General features: G+C 46.3%; 1 protein-coding gene across 1 annotated transcript in view; it reads left to right on the top strand.

Annotated features, from left to right (window-relative positions):
- LOC119387834 (solute carrier family 22 member 7-like) overlaps positions 1–22,528 on the top strand; it is a 30,223-nt gene extending 7,695 nt beyond the window's left edge. Inside the window, exons 5-11 of the mRNA XM_037655364.2 lie at positions 533–701; positions 1,797–1,926; positions 2,583–2,707; positions 8,984–9,198; positions 16,251–16,432; positions 16,874–17,091; positions 21,541–22,528. Coding sequence (XP_037511292.1) covers positions 533–701; positions 1,797–1,926; positions 2,583–2,707; positions 8,984–9,198; positions 16,251–16,432; positions 16,874–17,091; positions 21,541–21,655 — 1,154 coding nt within the window. The 3' untranslated portion in view covers positions 21,656–22,528. The remainder of the gene's footprint in view (positions 1–532; positions 702–1,796; positions 1,927–2,582; positions 2,708–8,983; positions 9,199–16,250; positions 16,433–16,873; positions 17,092–21,540) is intronic.
- Positions 22,529–27,064: the final 4,536 nt, after the last annotated feature.

Here is a 27,064-nt window from a genome sequence, read left to right as displayed (position 1 = left end):
CGCTAACGAGCGCTGCTGTGGTATCGCGGCCGGCAGCACTCTGCAAATTGGCAGATTGCGGACAATGCACCGGAGCGGTGGGTTAAAGAAGAAGATGCGGAAGAGCTTCGCCGTATGTGTAGTCGGATAAAACTCAAGAAGGCAAGAGAGGCTCCGGCCAGATGGCCGATGCGTGGCAGCCGGTCGCCTCTGCGACTGAAAAAATAGCTTCGCTCGTTTACACGGCGATATCATCAGACGGCGAGGTCACCTACCACCCGGCTTAAGGCGTCATATAGAGCGCGCGCTCACTAGTGCATGCTTGTGTGAATCCGCCTTTGAAGTGGAAATGCTACTCTCTTCTAAAGGTATACATGACTGTAGGTACCAAGAGAGCTCGTTGGATCTACAGCATTTCTTTGGTCAGTCTTGTTTTCTATTGTGTTTGATATAAGGGTTGCCCTGCGCCTTTTCTTATCGCAAGTTCCAGCGTACCAATAATTCGGGAATACGCGGCTCGCTTTCTTGAAACGTCGAAATGTGCTTTTCGCAGTGATGGAGTACACCATATCTGAAAGGAGGACACTGGTTGCCTTCGTCTGGGCTACCAGCTGGACTGTACTGGCCACGATGCTGCCCTGGTATGCGTACCTTGTGCAGAACTGGAGGGTGCTCATCGTTACAAACGCCTCCATGAGCGTGTTTCTACTCGTGATCTTCTGGTGAGCACGGCTCGTTTTATTCCACTTTATGGTCTACCGTATTTAGATCACAAAGCGCACATCTACAACCGAGGAAAGTGGGTCGCGACCTCCGCTTGGATATACGACATTTTTATATGAATTCGATATTAATGCGAATAACGGAAACAACGCTATCATACTCGGTTCCAATTAATAAAGTGGATGAAAGAGTAGAAAAATGAAGAGAAGAATTTGGCGGTAGTGCTGGTGGTGATCATGATGTTGCTACAGGCGGTTCTAGCCTGGCAGACCTGGCCAACGATTGCTCCGCCCCAGCGTCTCTTTCCGGCATTATGTTTACCAAGCGTCATTTAGGCCAGTCTCTCTCAGATAATTTAAAAGAATAACCGACACTTCCTCGCCAACCATCCGCGCACCTTCTGGAACCACAGTTTGCCCAGTGCACTCAGGGGGAAACCTTCTTTTATCCATTCTGTCCACGAGCTTCCTCCTTTCACTGCAAGATCGCTTGCAGGACCATCTGTAGGTATATACATCGCTCACTTCATGGCATTCTCTGCACAGTGTAGAGGTAGTACCCCTTACTTTAAACGCTCATGCAGGAGTGCAGACCGATTTCGTTCGTACCCTCCTGCTAATAAGAGGAGTGTCTGAAATGTTCCACCTAACTACGTCGTACTCGCGCATCGAATGATGTGTTAGGATATGTACTGAAGTACGACGGCCCTACACACAAGCTAAGGTTGTTGCCTCTAGCCAACTGGTTAATTAGGAGACGTGCTTTGGCCCTTACTATTATTTTTTCCGTGAGACAGAGTTCCAGAAAGATCGGTGGGTCGTATGATTTGACGTCGAATAGATGGCGCACATCCAGTTTATAAACAAATAAAGTCTTTTAACTAACTAACCCAATTTCACTCCATTCATTACTAATCCTTCCCATTACTATTCTGATGAGTTACGACATGAAATTGGACTGACTGGAGATCCTGGCCTTGGAACGCCCGATTCAGCAGCTTTTGCAAGCTTCACATGCAGCAAGCAACGCAGCTTCTCTACTCTGTACTTGTTACTGATTCACTTCGTCAATTATGTTTCTTTTTGCTATTCAAGGTGGGTCCCTGAATCATCTAGTTGGCTGCTGTCAGTAAACCGCAAGCAAGAAGCCCTTGCCATCCTCCAGAGAATTGCGCGTATTAACGGCAAGGAGGTGTCAGAAGAGCAACTTAATAAGCTTTTGAAAGTAAGTAAGCTCACGCACCGAAGCGGTTTTGCGCGAGGCAATTATTGTACGATTCGAAACATCAGTGACAAGCAATTTTCGATTGCTCGAGCTCCGATTACATGAATACACGTTTACAATTTGAAGTGCAGCATATCAAATATAATCATGTGACCGTTCCATTTCTTATTTGTTGAGGCAACGAGCTTGTAAATACTGATGACATTAATACAAGGCAGTACTCGCAATAAAACATGATGCAATGCCACAAGTCGCTTTGCGACGTGTAAAATCCGCATTCGAATGGCTAAGTCTAAAAAACAAAAAAAGCACTCCTTCGTGTATGTCACACTTCTTGTTGCGTCATAGATTGGCCGAATGGATGGTGATTCAAAAATATTGACGACCTTTTCCACACCTTGCCGTGTTGAGCTGTTCCTCTACCGCAGATATTGGAAAGACGGATATGCTAAACCGTTCATTCAATAAGAATGGTTCCCCACTGCAATGACATTCTTTTTTCAATAAACAGCCAAGCAGTTAGAACGCGGATGGCTTGAGGCAGATTACAAAACTAGCGCAAAAAATTTTCGGTACTGTTCAGCACATTTTTTCGTCATTCTTTCTACAAAACGGGAACTGACTACGTGATGCTGTCGACCATGCGCGACTCGCAGAAAACAGCCAGCGACGCCCAAAGCCACGCCGTCGATGAGGAGGCCCCAAGCTTCTGGAAGGGCACCCTGCTCATGCTCAAGTCACCCAACATCAGGAAGATCATGGTGCTCATCTACCTCGGCTGGTATGTGGACGCAAATTCTCTTATGCACTAGACACGCACGTGCATTTTGTCACTCACAGTGAGAGTTTACAAGACAGGTGTAAGCCCAGTTCGATAGAATAATGTTCTGGTTTCGACTTGAATTTGTTTTTTCCCCTGCACGTCGTTATGCTTTAACCCTTTGCGGTCCAAAACCTTTACCCACTTTCCGGCTCTAGCGGTCCGAAACTATTTCGCCAGTTTCTGGCGCCGCGAATAAAAACACAAGCTGTGGAAGAGAAACGCACAGGATATTTATTTTTGCTCCTGCATTCTGCAGGCAACTCTTTTAGTGATATTTGGGCTAGAGCACTGCACGGGCCGATTTTTCCGGCCCGGGCCCGGCCCGGCCCGAAAACGCCATGCTCCGGCCCGCCCGAGCCCGGCCCGGTGTTCCTGAATGTGGCCCGTACCCGGCCCGGGCCCGAAAGGTTTGGGCCCGGCCCGGCCCGGCCCGGCCCGGCCCGTTTCAGCTAGTTATGCCTTGAGCATAAATGAGGCACTGTCCAGTCTTCGGCTATTGTGAAGATACCTGCCGCACACAAGATATTTTCTAGATTGTTTTAGGAACTTCTTTCAGTGTCACGACTTTCACTGGTACTGTGTATACTTTCGGTGAATTACGCGCGTAACACTCTTGCGAAATGATTGCAGGGCAATATAAAATATAATTGGAGTCATAGCTGGCTCTTTCATGTACGCACGCAGTGCTAACCACGCAATCTCATTTTGCATTTCAAAGAACAACTACAAAATATAATACCTGCATAAAGTGGAGAAAAAAGCATGGCAGACATTTTTAAATTGAGTCTACATCAACTGCATACGAGCTAGGGCTTTTGAGTAAAGTAGCAAGTCTCCTGCAAACCTCATCTATGGCACAATGCAATGGGGATAAAAACGTGCTCTATCTGCTTCTGGGAGGAATACGCCAGGCTGGGCAGCGCTACATAAATTAAAGCTGTCGTGTTGACTCCTCGGCAGGCAACTACACCCAACCTACACTACGTTTTCGTGTTCAAAACAACAAGGTTCTTTGTCCCACCCTTCTTCCCCGAGTCACCGCCACCGTCACCGCCGCTCGGGGAAACGAGTGTCTCTATGGTCTGGCGCATCGCCACTAGTAATGGGAAAATCAACAACGGCGTTTGCCCTGGGATAAGAGTCGCTCCGCATCTTGCACTTAAAATCAGTGTTGGCGGTAACGCGTTACAAGTAACGGCGTTACCGGTAACGCGTTACTTTTTTCGGTAACTTAGTAACGTACTCGTTACTATTTAGGAACTGTAACGGGTAACGTACTTACGTTAACATTTTTCGGTAACGTGAGGTGTCACGTTACTCGTTACTTTTTTTCTCAATTATCCCGGAAGTTTCACACAAATTTCCCTCGTCTCATAGGCGCCACTATTGCAGAGCTCGCCCCGACGTTCTATTGTCACAGCGGCGTACTCATGCCAGCCCGCCAGGCGTTAATTGAATAGACTGTTGACGAGTTGGTAATTCATGATGAATGAAAATAGTGCGAAAAAACGTAGGACGAGACGAAGAAGGCTACAGCGCATGCGCTTGTGCTTTAGCCTTCCTCGTCTCGTCCTACGTTTTTTCGCGCTATTTTCATTAATCAGGCGTTGAGAGTACCACCCAATGCGTCCTTCGAGTGCCTATTCAGTGTAGGTGTGGACGTGTTGATTATGAGAGAGGCAATCTGTCCGATGACAGCGTTCAAATTCAGCTGTTGCTTTATTTCTACAAGAAGCTGTAGTTATTGGAAAATTCTCCTTGCAATAATCTAGCGATGGTTATCAAATTTGTTTTCAAAATGAAAGTTGCTTCTTTCTATCGGCAACTGCGGGTACACGTTTCTATAGTTACCCAATTTTTCAGCGAACGAGGGTGACCTTGAACACCTTCACATAAACGCTCGCAATTTTTTAGTCAGGTATACAGATTATTAAAGGGGAGAAATACATATGTGAAAAAATCTCCCCCCCCCCCCCCCCCCCCCGAAACTATGCCGTTTAAGAATTTCTTTATGACTATTTGATCTTCTGCCTTGTTAGTAGAAGCGCACTATCAGAATTACTGTAAATTTGTTGACAGTTGTGGTGTTTTCTTTAAGGAGAGCGTTGATGATAAGATGTAATTTGTGTTTAACGTCACACTGAGAAAATGGATTTACCATGTGCCACAGAGTTAGCAGCCATCACGTGTAACTGTATAGGCGACTTTAGGTCACTCCACTATTGCGAAGCACTGTCGTTGCCGGGGGGGGGGGGGGGGCAGGTTGAGGGTTTCAACCCTCCTCTACCCCCTGCCCCGAAATCTTTCAATTTTCCATGTGTATATGTACAGGCACACATACAAACGAACGCACAACCATACATAAAGTATGGCTGAACGCTCCCCGCCCCAGCCCTGAAAAAAATTGCTGGCTACGCTACTGTTGCCATGGTACGACACATTTGTGCAACGTATTCTCGTTAAATCGGTACTTCGCGCAAAAAATGTTAGTGATGGAAATTTTGTGTGAATTATAAATATCACCTTTCTAAAACTGTTATTGGGGTTCCTACAGTGTAATGCGGTGAATAAAATTTCTGACTATAGAGTAACGGCAGAAGTAACGTCCGTTACTTTTTTAGGGTAACTGTAACGGTAACGCGTTACCTTTTTAAGAGGCAACGTAGGGCGGTAACGCATTACTTTTTCGTTAGCGTAACGAGTAACGTATTTAGTTACTTTTTTTCGGTAACGCCTACAACACTGCTTAAAATGCACGAAAAACAGCTCCTGAGATATTAATGACCCACAAGTCGCGTTGGCCAGTCTACGGGCATGCGAGCGTAGCTGCATACTCGAAATGTTTCCCTAGATACAAACGCGCACATCTTATACACACTAATCTAGGCAGCTTACCGTTGTTTTCCTTACACGGTACCCAAGAACGTCTTTCACTCACTATAATGGCGGAAACTTATATTAGGCCTTTCTTGAAATCCCATGTAGCATACCGATGGAGCAAAATTGTAGACGTCTTGTACTGTGCAATTTCTATGCACGCCAATGCACTCCAGGTGGTTTAAATTACCCGGAGCCCTCAACGACGGCGTCTCATATAGCCTGGGTCGCTTCGGGAAGTTAAACCCCATAAAACAACGAAAACAAAGCCACACAACGTACACACGCAATTATACCTATACGTATGAGACCCGGGCCTACTACGGGCCTGGCTCAGGCCCGAGCCCGACCCGAGCCCGAAGATCAAGGGCCCGAGCCCGGCCCGGGCCCGATCCAAGAACGCCTTACCCGGCCCGGCCCGGCCCGCGGGCCGGGCCGGGCCCGGGCTTTCGGGCCGGCCCGGGCCCGTGCAGTGCTCTGATTTGGGCAACGTATGATACCGCTCAAAGCATTCCCCTGTGTGCAGGCCAGGGTTATTACTGCAGGTTTCCACCGCCGCCGTCGTCGTCTTCGTCACTCACTTCTGTCGAATCACTGTCATCACTGTCTGGTGGAGGCACGTAATTCTCTTCCTCACTAAAGTCATCCTCGCTTTCGCTAAAAGCACCGCCGTAAAACGCACGCGGTGAAAACGTGGCCATGCTTCTCAGCGAACCGCGCGCGCGAGTGGGTACGCTCTAGGCCCCGTGCTGATCATAGTGCTGCACCCTAGTGTCAAAAAAGTAAAACCTCAACAAACAAAGCTCACTTATTCCTCAAGAGATGGCCCTTCATGTATACAAAAAATGCGCGCGACTCGCGGTGAGAAAACAGCAAAATTTAAACCATGAACACCCTTGTCGGGCGGGGCCCGACAGCGGACCGCTACGGCCGTGTTGCGTTGTCGGGCGCTGCCCGACAACGGACCGCAAAGGGTTAAGCTGCGATTAGGGCGCGCGTTGCGAAAATTGCCTCGGTATTCGCAATGCCCATAGACTGTCGCGCCGCCAAGCGGAATTCAGGAGCGTCCTCTCGAGGAGGGTTAGTAGACGACAAAATGGCAGCACTACGCAGTCGCTCCCTTGTTCAGCTGTGCTAGCCTCAGTGTTAACGCGTTGGCAAGAAAAGAACACTACGACTTTGCATGTTCCCTGCATCAGTGAACAAACCGGGCCCTCCGTGACACAGGAAATCTGATTCGTTCTTGCGAGACGCGAAGTTTCGTGAAAATACTTGGCAACTCGCACTTTCAATACTATATAGCTCACAGCGTACACATACTATCTGCTTCGCGAGGCTTTCTGTAGCCACGTAGGTAAGTTAATTGTTATCGTCTGACATAATCAGTTGAAGCTCACCTTGTTTTACTTGCATATAGCATTGGTCAGTGTTTCTTGTAGTGCATGAATCCCATAACACTGCACGCGGGAGGTCCCGCGGGCACGCGATGTGCTTTTGTATAACTGAGCGATCTCAAGCTGGCGATACCTCTATCATTTGTCAGCAAAGCGCTGTTACGAATCGTGCGAGCGACGTTTCGATCATTCGAGAACGCGTCTGCTCGACGCCTTTCGTGGAGCGAACGCTTTCCACGCCGTCCTTCGCCAGTGTGTTGGTTTCATATTTCATAGCCAGCGCTGCGCCGCTTGTTTTTGTACGTTTGTTGGTAGGTGGCAGCACACTGCAAGCGATTTGCCTGTTGACCGGTCTGAGAGCAGAGTGTTCTTCGCTGCCCAGACGCCTCTCTAATTGTAAACGTGGTGACGCGGAGTGGTCGAAGTCGTTCGGCGGAGGAAATTCTTCAGATTGCTTTCAGCAGTGATGTTGAAAGAAACCATCTTGAGGACTAGGATTTTTCACTGGACGTTGAAGACTGTGCAAGCACCGAGAGTGACAGCGACGATGAACGATCAGCTGCTAACTCACGAGGAGCGAGTTGCACTTCACGTCCCCTCGTGCGTTAATGTTCTTTCACGCTCGTAAGTCACTTTGATTGTATTTAATGTATAATGTCCTAGAGCGAGATCAAAATAAAAGCATAGTTCCTCTTGTGCATTGCATGTATCAATTATTGTGGATATTATGGAGGGCCGCATGCCGCCAACACGCTCGAGCTCGACCAGCGAAGCGAAATGGTTATAACGATAAAACGTGCAGTCACGGCCGCAATGCACGCCTCTCGGCTAACTTCTTCGCCGTTGCGAAAGCATACGTGTGCATTCTTTTCGATATTCATGTTTCGATCATGCTGATCGAACCTGCAACATGCGAGTGAAGTGAATAGCATGCACACGGCTAGAGTCTCAGCATGGCGGTGACACAAGCGCTACTGAATGGGATGTGAAATGCTTGTTTTCCGTTGAAGACGTAACTCCGCGTTCCCGACTGCGCAAGTAATGACGACGGCGTATGATGTTTGCAAACCATCACCACGTTAAACGTGCGGTCCCGTGCAGCAGCGATGGCGCTACTCGCTGGCGGCCTACTACTGCGGCAATCCGTCAGGCTCATCACGTACTACGTCGGAGTGCCGTTCAGCTCATACGTCAGTTCTAGTTCATACAGGTTTATGTAGCACGCACAGGATTTCGCAAAGCATCGTTATGCACGCTAACGGAGCTGAAATATAACCTTTCACGCCGCAGCAAATAATTTGGTGGCGAGTACTTAGCACTTTCCATGGTTTGGGAAAGTATTTGAGTCTCATATCCATTTCAGCACAGCTCATGACTTCATCCGGTGAAAGTGGCACGGGCCGTACGTCCGCACCACCTATCTGTTCCTATGCTAACAAACGGGTTGACCCTCCTCCTGGCGCCATCTTGAAAAGCACGGCGCGCCACCTATAGTTCGTGGGCATTGCGAATAAAGCTAAAGCAAGGGTATCGCAAGGTAAACGTGTCTAAAAGTTCTCTTTCGAATAATAGACACAAATGAACTTCGATGTTATTAACTTCCAAGATTCAAAACGGAAGCCACTGCGTGACTCCTGTGACTTACATAACGGTTTAGTTGGGACGTGACTTCCTTTTTTTCTTATCGCATGGTTGTGGTTTTGCTGTGGTCCAGATGAACGTTGCGAAATTGTCACGAGGAAAGCTAGAACAAACCCTTTGGAAGATAAATTCTTGTTTGAAAGTTCCGCGTTCTAATTATGCACAGGGAGAAATTTCGATGTCATTGACTTCCAAGGTGACAAAAGGAAGCCACCGAGTGACCCCGGTGGAGTGATTTATACGCTGTATCCTTAAAGTTCTTATAAAAAATCAAGAAAGGAGTTAAACGCGTGCCTGGTTGCATTTCATACGTTACATCCAGGTTTATAGTTTGCATGTGCTACAACGTGACCACCCTCGAGCTGGGACGGCTGGGCCTGAACATATACTCAACGTACTCCATAGCCATCGCGTGCGAGTTTCCTGTGAACGTCATATGCATCTCCTCGCTGGACAAACTTGGACGACGTTGGCCGAACTCCATCTTTACACTCATCGGTGGCGCTGTCTGCCTCGCCATGTGGCTAATTAGGACCGGTGAGTGCCATTATCGCAAAACTACAAGGCGAAAGTTGTCTGCTTTGACGTCGTTTATTTACCGTTAACGGATAGAATAAATTTCAGGTATCGAAATCGGGTACAAATGAGGCTTCAAGCAGGACTCGAACAAAGGTATTATGCATGACAGTCGACTAGTCTGCATGGCAATCCGCATGATTGTCAGGCAGGGCTGGGCAAAGATACTTTGAAATTGTATCGCGATACGATACAAGATACTCAGGCAAGAAGTATTGGAGATACAGATACAAGATACTGCCGCAATAATCGTATCCGATACGATACTTGGCAATTGTATCTTAAGATACTTCGATACATTCTCAAATTTGTTATTATAGATCCATACAATGTAGCAGCAAACGCCTATACACGAAGATGTCTCCTTGAAAAATTTCTGAACTGTGACCTATTTAGTTTCACTTGCATGAAATGTCTGTTAGTATCTCAAACGTTTTGCCCTTCTTGCTCAACGTACATTAGTTTCCTTCCAAAACAACTTATTGGGGCTTGTTTTAGCTTCTTCACAGGACAAGTGTTTATACACTTCGCTGACAGCGCTTCTTGCTTGTCATTTTTGCAATTGATGGGAGTCGCTGCTCAGCTTGCCGACCAGCTAGCGGGTCGCCATATAATTACAATAACTTCAATAAGAAGCCTTCGCACGACGGCGCAAACATTGGTGTGGACTTTTGTCCTTAAAAGACCGTTTGCGCAATACCGGGTATCCGGACAGGTGTATAGCAGCAACAACGCTAATAGCGACTTTTTTCTTTTCTCTGGGAGAAAAGGGGGGGGGGTGGCACGGGGAACGCATGGTGTATAAGGGGTTCGAGACCGTTCTCTAGCGGCCCGGCCGGCACACATGACCGTCTGCCGCCCATTTGTTTTTATTTCTAAATAAGTATGTTCGTGAGCTACACAGACATGACTGGTCTCAAGCATTTCTTTCGTGAGGAACATGTGGTCACCATGAGCTGAAAACATAACCTTGGAACAAAAATCGACATTTCAAATCCGCGTCCAGATTTCACTCGTTGTGTACATCGGTATCGATGGTTCTCGAATCCTGACTCCAAATCCCCTTCAGAAATTACCTATATATGAATATGGGAAAGGCTTCCTTTCGAATGGCAACGTCATTTTGTTCAAACTCTCTCCGACCCCACCATCGTCACTGTCCCGGCTCTTGGAGCTAAATTTCGTGACTGCGTCCTGCCGGCTACAAGCTGAGTTTGAGACCCCTGTTGTATACGTAGATGACTTAAAACTGCAATGAATTTCCATGTTCTACTTAGCTGCTGGCGTAAGGGATTCTTTGTTGATATACTCACTAACGTGCAATCTTTTAGCAATTTTTCTTTAACGAGAGAACATGTGCAACACAGAAATGTCTCAGATATATTGTATAACTGCACAAAGCATCGCAGGACATCGCCGCTATTCGCGCTATTGCCGCTTATAGCTCCCATTACGTGGCGATTAGTAATAAGAAAAATATTTAAGAAGGCCTAAAACAGGAAAACAAATATAAGTATAATAGAGAGGTGGTTGTTTATCAAACATTCACATTGAATGAGTACAGAAACACGATACAGACGGCGCCCTTAACAGCTATGATCATGAAGTATCGTCAACTTACCTGTTGAGACCAGGCCCGTAGCTAGGAATTTTTTTCGGGGGGGGGGGGCACTTGCTGAAAACCTTGACTATTTGAGAAAAACATCGATTTTCATTATTTATTTTCGGTAACACCACCTACTTCCCCAAAATTTCGGGGAGGGGAGCGTACCGGGCCCCTAGCCCTCCCCCCTCCCCTCCTGGATAAGGGCCTGGTTGAGACAACAGAAAATTCAGTGCCTATGGAAAATTGCCTGAAACGGCTCGTTGGGACGCTCATGCGTAAAACGGAGCATTCAGTAACACAACGTTTCTTGAATTCCCGTCCTAACATCTTTAAGATGGCTCCTAATGATTTTCATTATTATAATGGAAACTCAATTTCGCAATTTTCTTAAGCGGTAAGCAGAATATTTGTACTGTATACTCAAGGCACGCCCACATAATGATATATTTGTTTACAAAATCGCCTTGGCAACGTGTAAATATGTGAACAGTAGTAGAAATAAAGCAGACAGTTAGAAGAATAAAGCAGCAATATTTTTTTCGGAACGCGTTACAAAAGAGATAGTGCAGTGACCAGACCGGAATAACAGCGCAGAGACCTAGGTAATGTATGTGATGCAAAATGACAGCTAAGAAAGCACTTGTGCTAATAATCAAATTACGGTTTCATAAATTCTTTGAATAAATGTAGATGGAAGTGAAAAATACGGTACGCAAAGATATTTGCTGTTAGGTAAACGCTTGCTCTATTAGATCTAGCATCAGTACCTGTGGTGCTAAAGTTGTTATAATCTTATTTGCATATACGTTAATCATTGCATGCAAGTCAAACTTACGTCCACGAGATCCTTCAATCGCTGATATGTAAAAACCATGCGACGCAAAGCAACCCCATTCTTGCACGCATCACATTTCGTTACGGAGCAAGACGGAAGAGAATCTACATTAACGACACTGTAACATCAGAATTTGCGCGATAGACGCCGCACGCAGTGGAGTACGCGGCGCAGGATAGTGGCTAAGAGCAAGTGTAGCGGCATTGGCGCAACTAAAAAGAAAAGAAATCGAGAAAAGCAAAAGGTACGTGGGCTGGGCGTAGACGTCCGCGTGCTTGTCTTCCTGATCTTCTACCCTCGCTGGACGACTCTGGCGTCAACAAATAAAAATAAGTCACTGCCCTTAGACTTATTCAGATCGCTTAGTGGCACCAGTACCAGCTTGAGAAGCGGAGTTTGGCCAGCGATTATTGTTTCGCACGGCTGTGTTGCGATAGAAGTATCTTGTATCTTAAGATACACGATACATTATCGAATGTATCGGAAATACAGATACAGATACTCGTCTTTCGAGACGTATCGCGATACAGATACAAGATACCCATAGTGTATCTAAGATAGTATCTAAGATACATGTATCTTCGATACTGCCCAGCACTGTTGTCAGGTATAGTGTAAGTATAGCCACATACCCTACAGAGGCATCGCGTCGGGCGAGGAATCACGTTAACAGACGTGATTTTGCGTGGCAGAAGAGCATAATCACAGCAGGCGTCACACCTCGCGAATTGCGTAACCAGTGGGTGGTTCAAAGCTGCCGATCCATTCCAAAGTGCTCAGGTATAATTAATCATCAGCCGCAGCATTAACAAAGTGGGCAGCTACTCACGTGACCTCTCACCTTCCGATGATTATGGCGGCAAAAGTGCCACACTGCATTGCTTTCGCCTTCAAGTAGTCTTTGGCGAATGCGTAAGGGACCCTGCGAGTTTTCGTCGTTTAAGCATGAAAGATTCGAAACGTACGGCAACAACGAAAGAAAAAGAAAATGCAGCCGAAATTCGGGGAATGATCGTGGTACCAAGCACTGCACGAATTATTCATGAGACCCCGATTCGGCGTGCCTACAGCAGTTCGGGCCCATGCGCCCGTGGCGAAATCGTCAGTGGACGGTCGACAGAAATTTCTAGCGTTACCTTTCCGACCACCAGGTAATATCCAATCTCACATGTGGGCAGCCTTTTACTGGGAAGCAGATAGGCGATTTGAGATGATTTCGAGAATGGGCAGATCCTGGCCGTAGTGCAATACCGAATTGCGTCATTTTAAACTGTAGCGCAAGAAAGTATAGCACGAGAACGTGCATTACAGTGTGAAATGGTAAACTTATAACAGCTTGTCAAATTTTTCTGTTGTATTGAAGGTCGTTTTACTGGTGAAAGACCGAACAACCACATACCCGGGAGGTCAGGCAGAGAGAGGCTTTCATTAATAAAGGAATTGTGTTCTTTATCCCAAATGTATTTTTCGCGCTGATTATATAGAGGTATGGTTCGTGGTTCTAACACGTGGTTGCGCTGATAATATAGTTCCCATACACATATCGAGTTAAGATCAGCCATGATGATATAAACTTATTCATTTCTTTATTTACACCGATAATTAACTGATTCATATATTATAATTACTTAGGGTCTATGATATACATTACATGGCTTAGTTTAGGATGCACCTTAGCTAGCCATATCCTAAGCAATAAATTGGTTTATGAGGGAGACCGAAAAACTTCCTGTAGGGTGACACCTTGCGAACGTGGCGAGACATCATTGTGGTTGCCATACACACAAAGAAAACAAAAACAAAAGGAGAAGTAAAGAAAGTATCGCATTAAAAGAAAAAAATCCGGCAGATCCCACGCACTGTGGGAATCGATGTAATGCGAAGTCAGCAAAGACTTGCATACATCGCCTTGTTTGCCTTTGAGCCAAATGAAATCATTCATGCCATGGCATCTAGTCGACCATATATCGCATCTTTGCCATGCACGCATACATGCACAATCTAGTATACACCATACCAATGAAACGCATATTCTGGTTTATACAATGCATGAGCTGTCGTTTATGTTCATCACGCACTCGTGTCATGCCATACCACTTTTGGTATATATCCAGTTAACAAAACGGCCGGAAGCGCACCATGAGCGTGGCATGTAAATCAGGTAGTACATGACTTGCACGTCACGATTTTCATGTTAGCACCTCTCACTTACGTTCGTCGTACGGTTGTGTCGCGCAATACCAATTTTGGTGTATATCATGCAAGCGAAACGGCCGCGAATGCAGCATGAGCGTGGTATGTAAATCATGACTTACATGTCATGGATGTCATGGTTTTCATGCTACCACCTGTTATTCATGTTCTTCATACGGTCACATCGCACAATACCAATTTTGGTGTATATCAATCTAGAGAAACGACCGCGAGTGCGCCATGAGCGTGGCATGTAAATCATGTCGTACATGACATACATATCATGATTTTAATGTTACCACATGTCAGTTACGTTCGTGTACAGAAATGTCTCGTCATACCACTTTTCGTATATATCCCTTCATTTAAACGGCCGCGAGCGCCCCGAGACCATGTCATGTAAATCATGCTGCACATGACATGCGCGTCATGATTTGCATGTTAGGACCTGTCATTATGTTCGTCATGAACTCTTGTCACGCCGTACCAATGTTGGTATATATGAAATTAACGCAACGGCCTCAAGAGCTCAAAGGCCGTGGAATGTAAATCATGCTGTTCATGACGCGTGTCATGATTTTCATGATATGACCTGTCATGACGATGAAGAATAATGGATAAACACTTTGTAGCGAGTGGGAAGCATTAAACCACGCACTCATTGCACAATTAGAATTGTGCGACGCCTGATTGTTATTTCACTCTTCTGCCACGCTATATTTCGTATATTAACGCGATTCCTTGCCCAACGTGACGCATGTAGAGGGTCTTTTTGCAAATGAGTTTCAAGCGCCGGCGTGGCCCTGTGCTACAATACTCGACTGCCACGCAGATGGCCCTGGTTCAATTCCCATCCAATCCTGGATATTTTAACAGTGAAGCTGTTAAGCAAAATCGTTCCGTGTATCTCGTAACACGAAACTATCATCCTCATAAACGGGTATGTGCCACAGAAATTAAGTAAATCCCACTACTCATCACTGGTCCACTAAAAAGGAAGAAGGCAACATTTAGCCTAACCAGTGGCCTAACACTAGGGAACGGGAAAGGCAACGGTGGCTGCCAGAAAACCCCGAGGCGATGGAAGGCCTACGCCAACGACGACCTGTCCGTACGGATACGAAGGCTTGGTTTCAGCGCGAGTTTCTGTCTCTGGAATTTGGACATCTGTGTCGTGACTGCCTGTGGTTTAACTCGAACCTCTGCACTGAGAATCAACGTATAAACAACCTAGAATCACCTAGCTAAAGCCTAGCAACGACCTAAAAGCAACCTAGAAACAAGCCTCATCGCCTAGCTAGAGCATAGAAACAGCCTAGAAGCAACCAGATCAGTCTTCAGAATCGTCCAGTTTCGCTGTGTCATGCCTTGTGCGGCTTAGTGCAAGCTTCGCGAATTTTCGTTTTCTCATTTCATTTTTAAGGCCCAAAGAGTCCAAAGGCCGTGGAATGTAAATCATGCTGTTCATGACGCGTGTCATGATTTTCATGATATGACCTGTCATATGATGCCCTTAGATGCCCCATGATGCCCTTAGATGCCCCATCAAACGCGAAAATTGACCGTCGGCGTCCCGCGGCGTCGGGCACGGAACGAGTGATGCGAAAAATCATCATTACGTGATGACGTCACCATATGGCGTCATTATGACATCACAGATCGCGAAATTTCGTGACGTCATCGTGACGTCGCAATATTCTGGCGTGACGTCACGTGACTAAACGTCACATGATGCCGTAATCACATGACATCGTAGCTTGGTCAAAAGTGGTCCGATCACGGAGGCAATGCAAAATCAGGTGAAGTGCCTCCGATCTTGGAGGCAGTGCTAGACCACGCAAGGTGCACAAAGTTTTCGACGGGTGGCGGGGCAGGATTAACACATCGGCTGAGAAGAAAAAAGAAGATGGCTTTCGCCTTGAGTCATCTTAAGGGAATGCATAAGGTACCCTGTGAGCTTTTTCTTATTTCGCGCGATAGCGGTTACGGACATCGGCGACGGCGGCGGCGGACAACAACGGCACTGCTGTGATATAAAAATGTGTGGACAGCCATCTCAGCGCTAATTGGGATGACAAGTGGCGAAGTAATAGACGGGACTATTCCGCAAAGAATCACTATAAATATTGCGACATGAATGCCCTATGCAGCATATGCAATACAATTGGAATTTTTCGATCATAGCTCACATTTCATTTTGAACTCCCAAGAAAAAATGTCTGCTTTCAAACCAGATTCCATAATAAGATGTCTGATTCGCAGTAATGACATTAAGAACGCCTTAAGCGATTCTGGTTGACGATCTCGTGAGACTACACTGAGTGAAACAGCAATTCTGACTCATCCTGCATTCGTGTTTTTTTTATGATGAATTTGCAGAGTCGGCCACCTGGACGCTCGTTATGGCAACCATGCTTATCATGGCATTCGCCGGCGGCTACAACATCACGTACCAGCTGGCTTCGGAAGTATTCCCCACTGCCGTCCGCGGTCGCGCCGTTCTGCTTCAGAGACTGCTCGGAGACGCAGGTGGACTTCTTGGCGCACAAGTCGCCTCCCTGGTAAGAGTAAGAACCAAGACGAACGCGCGCGCTGTCTCAGTAAATCAGCGCAAATATTTGCGATCTCGCCGATCCGGGGTTGCGGGGTCGGTGGGAGGTGTCACGATGTCATGAGTTCAAGATGTTCACGTACTGTCTTCAAGTGCCGATATGCTTTCACCATGATTTCTACCACCAATATGTCTCATTGTATCTATGACAAACACCCGCCGTACACCTCGCAGCCACGTCAGCCTACTCTCGACAAGCTTTCACTCCCTTGGTTTTACTTTGGCAAAAACTTTGCGTTGCATCACTTAAACCGCCAAAACAAGCCGATGGGAGGTCACGTCGCCAGATCTGTGCAATGTACGCTAACTTTTATGCGATGTGTATGCCCGGTAGTTTGAATCAGTACCGGGCAGGCGTGTATATCTCTTGTTTTCTTTCCTTCTATGACAGGCTGAACTGGACGAATATTTGCCGATGCTGGTCATGGGCTGCTTAGCGTTGCTGGGCAGTGTGCTGGTCTTTTTTCTGCCGGAGACAGTAGGCACCGCCATGCCACAGACCATTGAGGACGGCGAGCGCTTCGGCCGCGATCAAGGGCTCTGGTTCTGCCCTCTGTTCACCAGGAATGCCGAAGAGCCCGCGCAAGAGAAGTTACCAAAGAGAGAGAGGTGCGTGTCACTCCCTTCATGAGTGAGGCTTTCTGGAGTTCTCTTGTCGGTGTTCTGTGATTTTATGTAAGTGAGTTTTAATCATAGGGCAATAGCTGATGCAGAGGAGAGGGTGTGCCCATCTTCAACGTCGTGTTGCGTACAGTTAGTGCGAAATGGAATGCAAAGCCTTGAAAACCCTCCATGCAGTTAATGTATAAGCAGTTATGGTTATATGGAACGAGGATTGACGGCACTGGGTCTTAACGATTTTCTTCAGTACCTCAGGAAGTCGAAATCCATTAATATCAAAGACATGCGCTCGCACATTTTGACAGCCTTGGTCTTGTTCTCTGAAGACACGAAAAGGTTGATCTCGACTTTGCGTATCAAGTATTTTCTTGCGCTGTGTTCTCGTGTACCGCAAGCTGTCCTTGTCCTTGGCAAGCTGTTGCAGATTGTCGTGCGAATTGCTTATTTATTTATTTATTTATTTATTTCTTTATTTATTTATTTATTTATTTATTTATTTATTTATTTATTTATTTATTTATTTATTTATTTATTTATTTATTTATTTATTTATTTATTTATTTATTTATTTATTTATCTTGAAGTACTGCAGTACTATGCGGGCCTATTGCAGGGTGGAGTAGATATAGAGGGTATCCCAGCTACCGTGCACCAAGATTTTAAAAAAGAGGAACTGTGTTATGGGAAGCAAACCTAGTACACATTGTTCCCAGTACACTGCAGTAGCCGCTAGTAAATTTAAGTTAGTGAGATTTAATTGGTAATTGCAACTCGAGAAGCGCTCACCTAATAACCAAAATGTCCATGAGGCGTGTGTAGACATGTTTGAGTGACATCTGGCTGCGCTATTTTCACCAACGTACTAAGTGGGCGTTAATTTTTTCCGACTGAAAAGAAAGCCAGTGAAATGTGAAAAAAAATATCACGCGACTATGCTCCCATCTGCATTAGAAAGCAGCGCCCTCAATAAGCTGATTGCAAGGACAGCGTTCCGAACCTCGGCAATTGTACAGGACGAGCGCCAGCAAAACGTGTCAGAAGAAAAAAATATTTCACGCACATAACACCGAATAAAACACACACACACACGCACAAAAGATTGATTGCGCACACGTCACCACCCCGTTATAGAGGGTATAAAGGCAGCACTCATAACATCCGTCCATCTATCCGTCCATCGTTGCAGTGTAGTCACACGGTATTTTCATATTTCGCAGGCTTTCTTTTACACTCCCCAAAAAAGTTAGCACGCAGTTAGTACGTTGCTCAAAATAGCGCACCCAGATATACATTAATATACATTAAACACGATTACATATGTCTCAGTGACCTTTTGATTATGAGGTGAGTACTTCTTGGTTTACAAAATTTACTATATTTGAGTAATTAAATATCAGTAGCGAAAAAATTACAAGCGGGTACTTTAGTTTACTGGGAACAATATGTACTAAGTGTACTTCCTAGAACGCCGTTCCTCTATCTTAAAACTTTATCGCTCGATATAGCTGGTACACCCTGTATATGTGCTATGAAGGACAGGCTTTGAAACATGAATATACTGTAAACCATTACAAACAGTGCGAAGACGGTACCACATAGCCAAAATTACACTTTTGAACGGTTTCCCTGTGCGGAGTAGATACTGTAGTGTCTGTTAAGTCTTGGAGATGGCGCTGGTGCTGGTGGGTCTTGGCAAATAGGAATAAACCGGAGCTGGGGAGGCTCCGCTGGGGGATTCGACTGGCTGCCGTCGTCGAGTGTAGTCTCTCTCTCTCTACAAATACGACTGCGCAGGCAAAAAAACTCATTTTGCAGATTTTGTGCCCTAACCAATGGGAGACCAACCTGGGCCGTCGAGTCATTTGTTCACCGAATACACTTCAATTGCGCAATAATGTCTTCAACCGTATCTTATTTCCATAAAAGTATATACCCTAGATGGGCTACCTCCTTGACCTTAATTATACTGTATCAACGTAATTGCCCTCTGAATGCAATGGTATATACGTCAGCTTTATTCCTCTCTCATCACCAGACCAGTGACGATGTATAGTACTCGTTGTTGAGTATGGAAGGCGTGGTGGGTTCAAATCCTGGAAGGCGGTTGCGTCGTACCGTCGTCCAAAGGTGACCCGCCGCCGCCGATGGAGTCGGTTTGAGCGCCCACGCTGTCCCGCGAAGTGGTGGTTGATGGCCTGGGGTCAGAGGAGCGGTCCCGTGACTGCCCGACGGCTGCTCGCTCGAATGCCAGCCACTCGAGCCGGAATGTGTCCGACGGTTATTTCGACTACAGCAACGATCGACGTAGCGTGAACTCCGGTCGGACACAACCGGGATCGTTGCGCCCCTGCAGAAATCGTCGCGTCAGCACTCGCTTCCCCGCGATGCCGTGCGGTGGGACCTGCAAGGGGCCAGCCTCCGCACCACTCCTGCTTTGCAACGAGTATATTAATGTTCACGCGTACCGTTTTGTGTGCCGCTCAAATTAGTTTTCAACGCTGCATTCTTTTTTCGCCATATTGCCAATTACAATATACTTCATAGCCGTTTTCCATCCTAATTAACGGGGTCTGGCTGATTTCTGACTGAATTCACCTACCGCACGCTATCCACAACCCTCCCCTGTTAGCTAAGTGTCGCATAATGTTAGCTAGTGCTGACTGAGCGATATCGGATTACGTTGGCTTTCCAATGTTATCCCAGCGACATCGCCTTCACTCAATTTCATGCCAGTGGTGGAGTTATTGTCCAAATTTTTTTTAACATGCATCCAATGCACAGCACAGGGCCATTTTCTGTATGCACCTTCATCTCACTGAAACGTGGTCAACGCAGCAGGTGGTTGAAAGTGTTTCTGCAGAAGCTGACTTTTAACTGGGAACTTGAATTACGTGCTTGTTGTGGCGTGTAGGCATCGCGATTGTGTGAACGGAACCTCAGCGACAAATCGATATTTACAGTTGGACAGCAAACAAAACCATCCATGGAAGCTTTTAAATGAATTGCATTATGCATAACCTGTTGTCATCGCAAGCTTAAGACAGAAAGAGAGAGAGATTTCGCAGCCGTCAAGAATGACGGGGGAGAAGGCTTTCGCCCCTGCCCCCACTCATCCCCCTAACCGTCGGCCGGAATCCTTTGGGACTAGGCGGTGGTTGGGGCGAGACCGATGACTCTGCGCTGTTCTTCGGCTTCGTGGCTGAGTAATAAGGTCTCCCAGGATTCTACATTTCTACTCGGATCGTTGTAGGAAGGGCAGGTCCAGACCATGTAAACTAGACCTACAATGCTACTACAGTGTGTTCATCTTGGAATAAACACTTCCGGATGCCATTTACTGTACATTTGAGGGTTTGGAAACACCCCGGTTTGCAATTTCCTACACATTATTTCCTCTCTTTTGTTGAGCTGTTTAGCTGCCTCTCGATATATCTTACGATGGAATCAGGCCCATAGACAGGGGGGGGGGGGGGGGGGGGGCTCGCCTCCTCCCCAAATTTTGGTGAAGTGTGTGTTTTTACCAAAAATAAATAATAAAATAGGTTGTTTTCTCAAAAAGTCAAGGTTTTCAGCAAGTGCCCCCCCCCGCCCCCCCCCCCCCCCCGAGAAAAATTCCTGGCTACGGGCCTGGGTGGAATCTATAATGAGCGGTGATTTCCTGGAACGTTCTTAGTTCGCCTCCCATGGAGAGCTGTTCCTCGAGTGGAGGCGGCGAGTCAGCGGCGATTGACCGGAAAGTGAGCCCTCGGGCGGTCGCGTGCGCCTTCTCGTGTACTCCTTCAGACCTTGATGGGCCGGGGACCATATCAGTGAGATTTGCTCTGCGGGAACTTGTCCTTGTCTCAGAATTTCGGCGGCTGCAGCAGAGATCCTGCCCATGTCATAGTTCTTAATGGCTGTCTTAGAGTCGCTAACAATCACTCTTGTACCTTTTTGTGTTATTGCCAAAGCGATTGCAACTTGCTCTGCCTCAGTTGCAATTGTGGTTTTAAAGGTTCTGGAAAAAAAAAGCAGCCCTAATAAATCTCGCGACACTGTACGAGTCCAAAAGACATCTCTTATTAGCGTTTCTGTCCAAGTTCCAGCTGCGAAAATGTCGATATTTGCACCCAGATCGTTCAAGACTGTATAAAAATGACCAATTAATAATTGTATGGACAATCAGAGCCTGTCAAGCACAAGACGAAGAAGAGGACGAAGATAAAAAAAAAGGATGACGAGAGCGCGTGCAGGTTCATGATGATGATAACTTTCTGTCTACGACACACTGAAAACCTCGAACATAGCACCTCCGCTGTAAAAATCCCATTTCCCTACCCTCGCCGGTTACTATAGAAGTTTCATAATCATTATTGAACAGTTATAAAGAATGCAGTTGCACATGTTTCTAATTAGGATCTTTTCATGCCATTTTTTTCTGTTTCATTCTGTTCTCAGGCTAGGGATCTTCTCCTTCCGCAAGAGTATGCCGGTTACGGGGCAGCCTGCGGTCAACAAGGCCTTCGATAATAACGAATCTGTTGTGGCAACGATTTACAACGCCGTTAGGTGAAGGTTTCTGCCTCCACAGCCCGCCGCAGTGGGCAGCATCTTTACCACTCTGCTCCTAGACGGGGCTGCAAACATCACTGCCAACCTCGACCCAGCATTCAGACATGTCGCGCCGCGTACGTTGACTCTTCGGAGGCACTTTCCCGTGAGTACGACACTGCGCTCTTGTGAGGAACTGTGACTGTGATATGCCCAGGTATCCTCCGCGAAGAAAAAAACGCATCTCATAAGTGACAGAAGGATATTTGTCAGCGTAGTAGTATCGACTGTATTGTGCATTGTGCCAGCGAAGGTGGTACCAGAAACAACGTGTGCGAGGAGGTGTGGCTGCCCGCCCAATTGGATTTCGTGTGTTTTCAGTTACGCTAACATTAGGGCGAACTTATTTGTTGTTTTTAGGGGATCGTAAGGTCCCTTGCTTCTGCTTCGCGGTGAGCGCACGAACTCAATAAAACATTTGTTACTTACTCGACGTCTTTGTAAATTCCCTATCATAAGCTTTTTTTTTTTAATTTATCGCTCTATGAACAACCCACAGCCTGTCACGCTATGGCGTCAGAATGGGTGTTTACTATAGCAGTTTCATATTCTTTATTCAACAGAGCGACTGAGCAATGTATCAAAAACAAACAAAACAAAAAAGAAAAACAGTAAAAGAAAAAGCAAGAAGTAAGATTACACATGCTGGGTTAGGTAGTGAAACTCCGGATAGGTATCATAGCCCCGGCCAGGTATCCGGTCAGGTAGCATGTGCAATATACAGTGTGCTGTGTCGGCCTCGTTTGAGCGTTTATACACAGACGAAGCGCTGTCAGAACAGTCGCGATCTGAGCAGTGATGGGGCAAAAAGCAAGGCCCAGTGAATAAGGATTAGGATATGACTGCATTGCATGTTGAGGTAAACACGCAAGATTTGTAATATATATATTTGTGCATTGGCAATGTCTTGCGGTTAGCGTACGAGCTCAATAAAAATACGTTTCCTACTCGACGTCTTTCTCATTTCTCTATCATAAGCAAGTTTTTACAGCGAAAGCTGTTACGAGAACATACCAACGGCCGTTTTTGACGCCGTAGTTGTCCGCCGCCGACGCCGGCGTCCGTAACCGCTATCGCTCGAAATAAGAAAAAAAAAACGAAATAAGAAAAAAATGCCCAGGATGGAACTGGGTCGAACAAGGGCCCTCTGCGTGGGAACTCAGTATTATACCTCAGAGCCATGTCGGCGCTTCAAACTGCTTTGCAAAAAGACCCTATACAGGCTTCATGTCGGGAAGGAAGCACATTAACATATGTAATATAGCGTCGTAGAAGAGCAAAATAAAAACCCGGTGGTCGCACAGCGCAAATTCTGTAACCAAGCGTCACACAATGCGAATTGCGCAACGAGTGGGTTGTTGAATGCTTCTAACCCATTACAAAGCGCTCTGCATATTTCTTCATCGCCATCAGGCACACTATCAACAAAGTGCACATAATGCCTTAAAGGTGTTTACTGGGTACCACGGTTCTCCGCAGAATGACGAAAATTTGCATAGTGGTTGCTTCCCTTATGGTGATTTATAGCGTAGTGAGTTCCTCGCAAGTGCACTTGTCTTGGTTGCCAAGGAAGCCCATAAGGCCCCCATTATCCATTTCCTCAGGGTATCAGTAAAGTTCCCCCCCCCCCTCTTCTCTCTTTCTCACGTTAACCTATGTTACATAGTGTGGTTGGAGAGTGAAATAGCGACCGGGCGTCACACAATGCGAATTACGTAACTAGTGGGTCGTTTAAAGCTTCGAACCCTTTTCAAAGTTCTCAGCCATTATTCTTCATCGTCATCAGTCGCCGCATCAACAAAGTGCACCTAATGCCTTACAGATGTGTAGCTGGTACCTGGCTTCTCTGCAGAATGACGAATAATGGCGTAGTGGGTGCTTCCAGACTTCACAAAAATTATGGTTTATAGCGTAGTGGGTAGCTTGCAAGTGTACCTATATTAGTAGCCCCAATAGAGTGTACAACGGCATCTAGAAATGCCAATCTTCCAGTCGCGGAAAGCGCGACTGGAAAGCACAGTCACAGCTTTCGCTGTGACTGTGCTGCGCTTTCCGCGCAAGCCTGCCGTTCTTTTTTTTAAAATTTATTACTGTATGGACAACTACAGCCTGTCACATTATGCGTCAGAATGCGAGTTTACTGTTGCAGTTTCATATGCTTTATTCAACAGTACGACAGCGTCGCTAAATCACATCGCATTAAATCAACCAGAAATTCACGAAAAGCCGCAATAACGTGTCCCTGTTAAGGCAGGATTTGGGACCCAAGGGCCTTCTCCGTATGTAAATGACGCCTCTATAATTGAAGTAGACATTTGATGAGCGGATGCTTCGCATATGTGCATTTAGGGTTACGCAATAGGTGGGAGCCACAGACGACCTCTGTTTGATCCCATGGAAAAAGTAATGTACGCAGGCTAGCATAGGATGTAGTCGGCGTGTGTGCGTGTCAAAGGTGTAATCAATGCGTTGGTATGTTTTGAAGCGCGAAAACCGGTCGGTACTGTTTAGGAGAGATGAATGCATGGTCGTCAAACGATGTCGCGGCAATACTGAGTTTTTGTCCATATTTAAATAAGTAACGCTTCGTGATTACGTTGAGTGTTCAGTAACGGTCGGTTTATTCAATTTAAGTGCCATAGCCGCCACCGTGCCTATACCACGACAATTTTTTTTTTCAATAACAAGCATGACCAGCAAAACATGTTAATGTAATAACAATGGGGGGGGGGGGGGGGTATTACGTCCAAAGACCACAATATGATTATGAAGGACGCCATACTGGAGCGCTCTGAAAATTTCGAACCCTTGCGTTTCCTTAACTTGCAGCTAAACCTATCTACACGGGCCTCTAGGATTTCTCCTCCATCGAAATGCGGCCGCCGCGGCCGGGATTCGATCCCGCGACCTTCGGGTCGGTAGCAAAATATGTTAGCCGTCGTGCTTTTGCAAATATCGTGGCACAACAACGGCCATCGTAACTGCGCGATGTAGACAACATTTCCACAGTATAGAGGACCTCGACTAAAAGTAGATCACCCATCCACAAAAAAAAAACGTAATGAATAAAAAATAAAGATGAACTAATTTTAGGTCTTACGGTCACATGCCGTGAATTTCCCGCAGGTTGGTTGCCCTCCATGAGGACTTGAAGACTTGAAACGTCGCTTTATCGAGCATCTGGCCGGAAAGCGCGCTTTTAACTTTTCTACCAGCAGGTGCGCTCTGCTGCCGCAGTTCTCTGCCTCCCACTGCAGCGGCGGATGCTCGATTATTTCAAGGTCGCTACATCGCCCTGAGCCGCCTGAGCCGCCGCGACAAGACAGCGGGCGCGTTAAAGGGGCCCTGCAGCACTTTTCAAAGTAAACATCAAATAACCTCACTATCGAAGCTTATTGGCTCACGAATCGACTGCCGCAAAATTTTTTTTAGAATCCGTCAAGTACGAGAGGAGTTACAGGGATTTGTCGCACGCTTCAGACACTTTCTCTCTCCTTTCGTACCAGCTAGCACGCTGAAAGCTACACACGGGTGCGGTGAAGGGGGGAGGGAGGGGAGGGTTACAAGAAGCTATGTCCGTAATTCAGCGAGCGTCATGATCTTTGAGCACGTTTTTGCCTTCTTTGAACGCGCGGCTCTCTTTCAATGTGATCACGAGCGCGCTTGTAGAGCGCAGCGTGGGAACGTCGCGGCACCTTGCGGCGGCCGCGGCAACTATGTAGCTCACGATGTTCAAATCAGCCGATGGCCGTGCCCATGCGCTTGGATTTGACGCAGTTGATTTTGACATCATTTGTCGAGAGAAGAGCGAGCGATTTCTAGCTGAAGTTGAAAGTTAATTGCAAGTTCCACGCCACGTGCTGAGCTATAATGTTTGGTTCACATGTTCTCTGGAGCCTCGACTACCAATCGGCAGTATTTTTTGAGTTTGTTCAAAAAGTATTGCAGGGCACCTTCAAGTCAAAAGATAATAATACTTGGGGTTTAACACCCCCAAACCACGATATGATTATGAGAGACGCCGCAGTGGAGGGCTCCGGAAATTTCGACCACCTGGGGTTCTTTACGTGTACCTAAATCTAAGCATACGGGCCTCAAACATTTTCGCCTCCATTGAAAATGCAGCCGCCGCGGCCAAGATTCGATTCCGCGACCTTCGGGTCAGCAGTCGAGCGCCATAACCACTAGACAACGGTGGCGGGGGAAGTCAAAAGATGGTATGGCTTGGAAGACCGAAGGCTCTGGCGCCTAATGGAATGCATATTAGAAGACCGAATGATTACGAAGATGACACGACCATCTCAGCCATCCGGATAGTGTGCTCGGCGTACCACAAGGCAAAACTCTCCAGCACTTAAAAAAAAAGAAACAGCTTGTCTTGTTCAATCAGCATGTGCAAAGCACCATATGAGCGGTGAACAACAGTCAGCCCGTTCAGTCAGCTGTTCTTGACAAAGCGGAATGGAGCGAGGGAGTATTCGAAACGTACGGCAATTGCAAAAGAAAAAAAAAATAATATCTTACTGATGGCGCGCACAAGTCGCCGTAGGCGCCAATTTGCCAGAAGTTTATCGAAGTTATTTTGGAAAAGTTTAAATAACCTCAACGAAACGACAGTTTATTGTGTATGCAGTTAAATTATATGCTGTCGACGCGCGATTGCTGACTTGAGGCTTTATTCTGGTATGCTCCATTTAGCTGTGCAGACAGCCCACTGTAAGTAAAAAAATTAAGGCAGCTTTGCACTAGTGGTGCCGAGTCTGAAGTAAGTGCGGAGCTGCGCAGCCTTATTTGTTTATCTTCGGTTTCTCTTTCTTTCCTCCTCTTTCTCTTTCTTGCTCTATTTACCAATTCATTTCTGTGTTTTTTTCTCTTTATTTCTAATTATTTCTATTTTTTTGCTTTTTTCATTTCTTTCTCTGTTTTTCTATTTCTCGCTTGCTTCCTTTTTTCAATTGCGCAGAAATGTACGCAGAAATAGCGCAGAAATGTGAAAGTATACACAGTAACATATAAGGAGAAAATGTGCACTAGTCGAGATGATTGATTCCCTTCATACGAGCAGCAATCAATATCTCGCTCATACACTGGATCGTGCATGTTAACAGGAGATATAAACCGAGACAACAGCGGCACGACCGACAACGAAAATTTAATGTCCGATTAAACTTTCACAGCAGCTTCTCCTGCGGGAGGCACTGGCTAAGCCCATTACCGCGCCCCGCCAGTCCAGGGAAGAAGACTGAGCGGCGGAGATTATGCCGGTTGGCGTCTTGCCCTTTCTTTCTTTCCTTCTTTCATTTCTTTCTTTCTTCTTTCTTCTTTTTTTCTTTCTTTCTTCTTTCTTTCTTTCTTTCTTTCTTTTCTTTCT

Source organism: Rhipicephalus sanguineus, chromosome 3 (genome assembly GCF_013339695.2).
Source record: "Rhipicephalus sanguineus isolate Rsan-2018 chromosome 3, BIME_Rsan_1.4, whole genome shotgun sequence".
NCBI lineage: Eukaryota > Metazoa > Arthropoda > Arachnida > Ixodida > Ixodidae > Rhipicephalus > Rhipicephalus sanguineus.
Note: the sequence above shows the minus strand (reverse complement) of the source record. Positions and strands in the feature narration are given on the sequence as shown.